At 43.1% G+C, this 7,660-nt stretch overlaps 1 protein-coding gene across 1 annotated transcript; it reads right to left on the reverse strand.

The window, feature by feature from the left end:
* Window positions 1-331: 331 nt before the first annotated feature.
* On the reverse strand, window positions 332-7,227 carry ATP4B (ATPase H+/K+ transporting subunit beta). Its single transcript, XM_086482109.1, has 7 exons — window positions 7,116-7,227; window positions 5,586-5,714; window positions 4,271-4,384; window positions 2,720-2,919; window positions 1,325-1,381; window positions 654-746; window positions 332-493 (listed from the first exon to the last, which is right to left on the reverse strand). Exons 1-7 carry the CDS (start codon window positions 7,225-7,227, stop codon window positions 332-334), a joined length of 867 nt encoding a protein of 288 aa, XP_086338235.1.
* Window positions 7,228-7,660: the final 433 nt, after the last annotated feature.

The raw sequence follows: 7,660 nt of genomic DNA on the forward strand, positions 1-7,660 counted from the left end.
ATTATGTTTTGTTCCTCTACTTATTTTCTTTGAAGGCACAGCTGCTCAGAGGAAACTTGTGTTGTACAAATACCTGCGTGAAGGCAGCAGCATACCATAGCTATGGAATATTAAGTTATGTACATTGAGATAGTCCTCGTCTCCTTCACACACCAAGAGTGGTACCTTGATTTTTAGCTATATGGGTCATCTTTCGGTAGTCGATGTCTCTTTGCACTGTGATTTGCGTAATTTTATATGGAAATCATAGTGAGAAAATAAATAGGGATGAATGTGATAATAGGTAAGTTTAGTCTCCACATGGGTTTTTCAGAAGTGTCTCTGTTACTGCTCAGTCTTCTATTTTCAGTTTAAATTCCACTTTTCCTTCATATGGATCATGAACGTTGTCAAAGGTAATTCCAGCTCCGATGATTTTGCACACAATTTTATGCTCTACATTCCTTGTAATGTTGAGAAATTTCACAGCTACCAAAGGATTGCTGTAGCTGGGCTAGGAGGGAGTGGAAAAAAAGTACTTTAATTTCACATTACCAGTTTAAAAATGAAGTCTTAAACTTAGCTTCCTCTCCAGTTCTCGTAAGTTTGTAGAGATGCTCCATACATTTAATATTACACAAAGAAAAGTGATAATGAAATGCATGAGCACCCACCTGTGACTTTTTTCCATAGTAGGGGAAGTAGTGCAGGCTGAAGGTACCATTCACAGGGTAGTAGTCCACCTCCAGTGGGCGAGACTCGTCACCCTGTTTGTGAAGTAAGAAAGAAGCTTTGTTGGCTAGGCCATCGTAAGCCAGCCCTGAGCAAGTGTTTTACTGCTGCCAGAAGCTGTGTAGTGTGTATTAAGGCTCAGGTTCAGCAGCCTGTTTAGTGCCGGTCTTATTTTCATTTTTCACCTAAAAGTGGAAATCTCCTGCTGTTACTATTGCCAAGAAGAACAGGGAAGTGTTCGTTCATAGCAGTTGTGAATTCAGTGAATGGGGGGCACCTGCCAAAATGTGCAGAGGGTGTGAAGGACCTGCTCTGAGGCGTGAACTCAAAATTCAAACCCGGTGGAACTACTGGGAGCTGAAAGCGAACAGCAAATGTTCTTCTCTGCAACACAGAAAAACCATTTTTCAGGTAATTTGAAATAAAGCTAACACTTTTTTGTTGTTGTTCTTAGGATGTCTGCTGGTGCAAGAAACTGCACAGAGCTGAGAATACTCCCAGTATGATCTGATTTTCAGAGCTGCAGGGTAATCTTTCTGGTCACAACTGCACTTCACTTGCTATCAGAGCTGCAGTGCTTGAAATTTTTGAGACTCGGACCTCATACGCTTACCACATATGTGCAGTCCACCCTTGGTGCAGTGCCGTTGCCAGGGAAAAACTTGATAATCTGAAATAGAAAACACCCCTTGGGTCATCTGGGAAATTGTTTTGAGCTAAAAATGAGCAGTTTACTGAGCTTCAGAGGATGCTTAATGTGTTTCTGCGTTTCTGTTCTGATCAAACAGATCATCTCGTCTCATGTACTGGGTGAAAAACCATGTCATGGCTGGATGTTTAGGAAGCTGGGCTCTGCGCTGCCTGGGACGGGCGCTGCAGGTGGGCTGTAGGGTCGTGCTGCACCTCCTGGCAAGTCCAGCTCATTTACCCACTTGTACCACTTGCTTTTTCTGATGCGCAGGCAGCCAGGGGTCTCTTAAACAGCTAATCACCTAACAACAAAGGAAAAGCTGAATCTCTGTGCTTTTCATCTTATGCGTTGTCAGAAAACCTTGGCTTTGGCAGAAACCCTTGGGCCCATCTGATCCTACAAAAATAGTGGGGTTGCATCCTGTAGCAGCAAAGGTGAAAGGAGGTAAAGCGGCCCTGGCACTATCCATGCGTCTTTTCCTTGCCAGGGCCCATGTGCAGCCTTGCTGAAGGGGACAAAAGCATTTTGGGGAAAAACCTGCATTTCACCTGCCAAAATTAGGGGCACAGCTCTCCTCTCGCAGTTAGATCTTGAACAGATTCTTGAAAATGTCTGGGGTGCAAGCCAAACCAAAAATCAAGTGATTTTTGTCTATTAGGAACTGGAGGAGAATTTGTGCTCTTTGCTTTCTACCAAAATTGAACCAGAAGGCTCAGAATTTTACCTGAAAAGGAAAATAAAATGCTTTTGCCTTTGTATCATGAAAAAATTAAAAGAAGCATAGAAGATTCCCTGTTTCCTCTCCAAAAAACATGTGTTGGTGGTTTTCACCAACAAACTTTGGTTTTATAGGTTCTGCTAAAGATTTTCTTTGCCCCCTGGAGAAGTAAGGTGTGCGAGTGTCACCTCTCTGAAATCACTTCAGTCACTGTCGCATCTTAACACTTCAGCTGAAGGCACAGGATCATGGTATTGCAGAGTGAAACTGTTTTGTGTACTAGTTCGTTGGATGAGAGCGCTGTGGAGATGCTAACAAAACTAAACGAAAGCCAAAACTTTAGAGAGTTGGTTTACAGATCAGTTTTCCCTGTGTTACTTTCCTAGGGGTGCTGACCAAGTCTCACTATTTCTCTGATAACTCTGGAGCTGTCTTGGGAAAAGCACATGAATTTTCCTTTCCAGTACAAAGCAGAGGTTAGAGCTCACGATAGCAGATGATGTAGCAGCTCCCCAGCAGAAGCTTGAGCTGTCAGGTTTTTTTTTTGGTGTGAATTCTTTCTGCATCTCTGCACTCAGCATCTTGGAGCTTGTACTTACCCTGTTCATTTTTATAATAAAACAAGGTTTTCCTTCTGGAAATCCAAAAGTTGGATCTGTGATGCCGGAGCAATTTTGAAGCATATCTGAGGTAAATTTACAGGATAGTTTTGTTTTATTCGGGCCGTCAAAGGTGTCCTGAATGAAGTACGTGTCACTGGTGCAGTTGATGTTCAGATGCTGAGCAGCTGGCGTATATGCTAAATGTATGAAGGAAGAAAGAAAAATTCCCCTCTGAAGTTTTTCATATGTAAGTTATGCATCCTAATATCAGGCTGGAGGTTGTATCATAGGAGACCGTACCTCGAGTGAAGTTGTGATTAGATGGAATGAGGAAAGTTTAAATTGTTTGGGTTTTGGTTTTTGGTTTGGTTTGGTTTTTTTTTTTTTGGAATACCCAGGCAAAGGGAAAAAACAGATCAAAGTAAGACTGGCAATTTGTGTTGATAGCTCTGTATTAAAGTCAATTTCAAATACAATTTTTCTCAATATGTGTATGAGAAACACAGAAACATTGTATTAAAGCTCAAAAGGAATATAAACATGTTAAGATACAAACAGGCAAATGGAGCACCTAATCTACTTTGACTATACTCTCTGATGATACTATACGAAGGCGTCACAAGACTTATTATGACACTTTGATATTTGTAGCCACGGACAGTATTAGAGTAATTTAGATGAGACTAGTTTTGAAGATCTTTTTTCCTCCCTCTTCCTTCAAACTTTTCTCTTGGCCTATTTTATTAAGGCTATTTAGGATTAAACAAGGTAAAAGCTCTGAAGCAGTGCTCTGCTTTTAGTAGCATGTTTACATATGTTTCATTTATAGATTTATGAAGTGATTTGCTTGTCCGTTTCAGAAGATGCATTTTCCACTTTGAATCTGTGATTTCAGAAGGACAAATAGAAAATTTCTACTCTGCTCTGGTGAGACCCCACCTGCAGTACTGCATCCAGCTCTGGGACCCCCAGTGCAAGAAAGACACGGACCTGCTCGAGTGGGTCCAGAGGAGGCCATGAAGATGATCAGGGGGCGGGAGCACGTCCCCTGTGAGGACAGGCTGAGAGGGTTGGGGTTGTTCAGCCTGGAGAAGAGAAGGCTCCGGGGAGAACTTATAGTGGCCTTCCAGTACTTAAAGGGGGCCTTCAGGAAAGGTGGGGAGGGACTCTTGATCAGGGAATGTGTGATAGGATGAAGAGTAACGGTTTCAAACTGAAAAAGGGGAGATTTAGATTAGATATTAGGAAGAAGTTCTTCACTGTGAGGGTGGTGAGACACTGGCACAGGTTGCCCAGAGAAGCTGTGGCTGCCCCCTCCCTGGCAGTGTTCAAGGCCAGGCTGGATGGGGCTTTGAGCAACCTGATGTAGTGGAAGGTGTCCCTGCCCATGGCAGGTGGGTTGGAAGTGGATGGTCTTCAAGGTCCGTTCCAACCCAAACCATTCTGTGATTCTGTGAAAATGGAAATACTGACTTAAGGTCCTCAGACCTAATATGGAAGATGTGACTGCACGTTTCTTCAATATTATGCAGGAAACTTCATTTTTACCTGTCAGAAAAGTCCGAAGGGTTGTCACTAAACCTTCCCAGGTTTTGTTGTCGGATACGTTGTAATAAATTTGTAGTCCTCTATCCCCATAAACGTCAGGTCGTAACGTTACACCTTCATGGGGGGAAGAAAAGGGAAGGCAAAGCAGAGGAGAGGTGCCAGGCACAGATTTGTTTATTTAAACTGACAATAGCAATTACACCACATCAAGACTCATTGTTGTAAGTGTGGGAGATGCCCAGGCTTTGCTGGAGAGGATTTAACCACATACGGAAGCCATCTCAGCTCTGAGTTGTTCAACAAAAAACCTAAAGCCTTTGCTACTGCTAACTCTTTTCATGTGCATCTGTGCTGTTACCAGAGCAGCCTGAAAAATCATTCCAGCAATTGCGCTGGCTTTCCCCAGGACTTGTTAACAATAACATTTACAATCGTCACATCAGGTTAAAGAAACAGATTGTACCGCAGTGTGAGAAACGGCTTTTGAAAAAACCACACTGAGTATTTTACAGGAATTATTTTGCCTTCAAGCACTAAACTTACTGAATATTGGGAGAAGAACCTTTAAAATACAACAGCAGCACACAGAATAATTTTTAAGTGCACAGCTTCGAAAAAGTAATTTTTTTCCCCTCCCACTGTGAAAACAAGCCCTTAGGAGAGTGAAGTTTTAGCAGTGTGCACTGATGATCTCTTGCTGATGATCTCCCCAGTCTCACTTCGTGTCCCACAGATCTTTATTCCTAATCCCGTATGTCTTTGTTTTATTTTTACTTGTTTGTTTGCTGGCACAGCACACCCCAGCGGGGAGGGATTCCTGTTCTCCCAGGGACTTTTCATGCTGATGGCTAACCTGGAAATACTGACCCCAGGCTGCTCACCCCCGTGCCGCTCCCTCTTGCAGGCACCCCAAAACCTTCTGGGGTGCTTGGGGGGGCTGGAGCAGAAACCAGGGTTTCCTCAGGGGCTGACCCCCGCCCTTGGGGAGAGGAAGTATATATTTACATGTAAAAAAATATATATATATATAAAAATTAAGAAGTGAAATAAATATGCCCCCCCTCCTTTTTTTTTTTTTTTTTTTTTTTTTCTTTAAAGCCTAAAAGTGTTTTCAGGCAGAGGTTAAACTTTGCAGGGATCATTTGGGCAGAATTGGCCTGATTTATTCAACATTTGTCTCCCCTTGGGCCTGGGCTCTGCTGATGCCTCTCAGCCCAGCCCAGCCCCACACAGCTGCCGTGGGACTCTGGGGGAGTTTAATCCCCCCCTCCCGCCCCCGCTCCCCAGGCAGCAGCAGGGTGGACCATGGCAGTACCTGGGGATTTCAGCTGGTCTTGGTAATCTGGCTCGTACGGATTCACCGTCCTCATTAAAGAATAAATAGAGAGCGCGAACAGCCCCGACATCACCACGTAGAAAGCCAGGTAGTACAGGCTGATCCACACTGTGGAAAAAAATGAGGGAAAAATCTCATTTTTTGAGCAAAGTGGTGCAGTGATCCTTCCATGGCCAGACCACCCCGGCAGTGGCAGCCTTCTCCTTACCATCCTTGGCCCCAGGGAGATTTTCCCTGTGAAGGGACAGGTGTTTTGGAACTTTTTCTCCATGCTCAAAAGAGCATTATTCTAGAAAAATTTGGCTTAAATTTGTTGAGTTTTACAAGGATTTTTGAAGTAATTTGTGCTTATCTTAGATTATTTAAAGCTTAAAAGATTGTGTGGCTTCCTGAAGTAACTTCATGTATTAAGACCATTTATCTACTTATTACACATGGACTAAGCAACATAGCCAAGGTATTTCTTTGACAAAAACAAGTTGCTCCTTGTGTTACTTGGATGGCAGACGTCAGTATTTCAGGCGTGTTGATTTTAGACCTGTATCACTTCACTGCCTTTTACAGCTGAAACCACCTTCAGCAAAATGTGTCGTCTTGCTATTTTATTCTGGTGTGAGACGCAGAATAATGTTGTGTTTCTGTCTGTATGTGCATAATGTGTCCTATATGCCACTGGTGCCTTACAAGCAGCCAGGGGTTATTCTGTGGGGGTAGGGGGAGCTGTGAGGAACCGCTCCCTGTAGTCATCAGCACCTTGTAGCACCTTCTTCTCTCCGAACTGGGAAGGCTCACATTTCGGTTTCATGGTCTGTAAAATTCTGGTTTCAAGAGCAGCCAATAAGCTACACTCACAGGCTTCACAGCAGAAAAAAAAATCTCCTGGAAACTTGCAGCTACTCTGACAGTCTGTGGGAAGAGCAGGGGTCTTCCTTACACTGGTCAGGGCTACCCTTCCCAGAATGTAGATTAGAAAACACGTTGTTGTTGTTGTAGACACAAGTTTGGCTACAGGCAGGGAGGCTCAGCTGAAATATGCACCAGCATGCAGTGGTAAGAGAGAAGATCTACTGAGAAGACAATAGTTTAGAAAGCAATTTCAGAAAAGCAAAACGTGTTTCCAGAGGATTGGACAAAACCCACCAATTAAGCAAAATTCTCCATACACCAGAACCCCCTTTAATCAGCAGTGTCAGAACCACACTGTAACTATCACCCTTGGCTATTAATAAGTTAACTGTTAGTGTGTTTTGTCCTTTTGAAGTATTCGGTCCAAAACCAGTTTGAAGTCTTGTTATGTTTGGATTAACTGCTTGGATCAATATTTTGATCTAATTGATTTGGCTTATAGGTCCACCCCAAAAGCAGCTCAGAAGCATATACAAGAACTGATGTCTTCAACAACTACAAAATATCTGCGACCATATTATGTCCCAGTCATTAGGATGACCCCCACCCAACGTTTTTAAGCATACCAGAAGGAAAAGAAGACTCTTGCATGTGAAAACCTACCCCAGTTAATTAAGGTCCTTCCCATGAAAAGCTTTGTTTCTGGATTCCAGACAAAACGACGGAAATTTTCCATCCGTTCGCTGCAGGTCTTTTTTTCGTTTAAAGTTGCCATTTTCTCACAAAATTTCCCCGAAACGTGTCCTCTTTGGAAACTAAGAAGTTCAACTGGTGCCCAAACGGTTGCCCAAGAAAAACACTTTGGTTTTTATACCTTTTTCTCCACTGAAGGTCACCGAGATTACTTCCTATACCAATGAAAACCCCTGCTCACCATTATCAACCCACGCAGGTACAGTTCTTTATAAAGGGCGTTGATAATGCTAGTGTTGAGGCTGGCAAGGAAAAGTTAGTTCCTATCAAATGCCCTTCTCCTTTCTCTTGACTGCCTTAGCAGACCGTCAGAGTTACGCGTTTTGCCGAGTGCCCACAGGGCTTGCAATAGACGCAGTGTGATAGCTGTTATCAGAGCAGATAAAGCGAAGGAGAAGTTGTTTCTCTCTGGGTTTTCTTTTTTTTTTTTTTTTTTTTTTTTCCCCAGTTAACCT

The sequence above is a fragment of the Leptosomus discolor genome, chromosome 1 (assembly GCF_034619465.1).
Source record: "Leptosomus discolor isolate bLepDis1 chromosome 1, bLepDis1.hap2, whole genome shotgun sequence".
Taxonomy (NCBI): domain Eukaryota; kingdom Metazoa; phylum Chordata; class Aves; order Leptosomiformes; family Leptosomidae; genus Leptosomus; species Leptosomus discolor.

Bases quoted from the DNA above. Each gene is read 5' to 3' on its own strand.
- ATP4B (XM_086482109.1), bottom strand. From the start codon at position 7,227: ATGGCAACTTTAAACGAAAAAAAGACCTGCAGCGAACGGATGGAAAAT. The intron at 2,920-4,270 runs GTAAAAATGAAG...TCATACATTTAG, and splicing joins CCTTCGGACTTTTCTGACAG to CATATACGCCAGCTGCTCAG. The intron at 747-1,324 runs GTAAGCGTATGA...CTTCACAAACAG, and splicing joins GGGTGGACTGCACATATGTG to GGTGACGAGTCTCGCCCACT.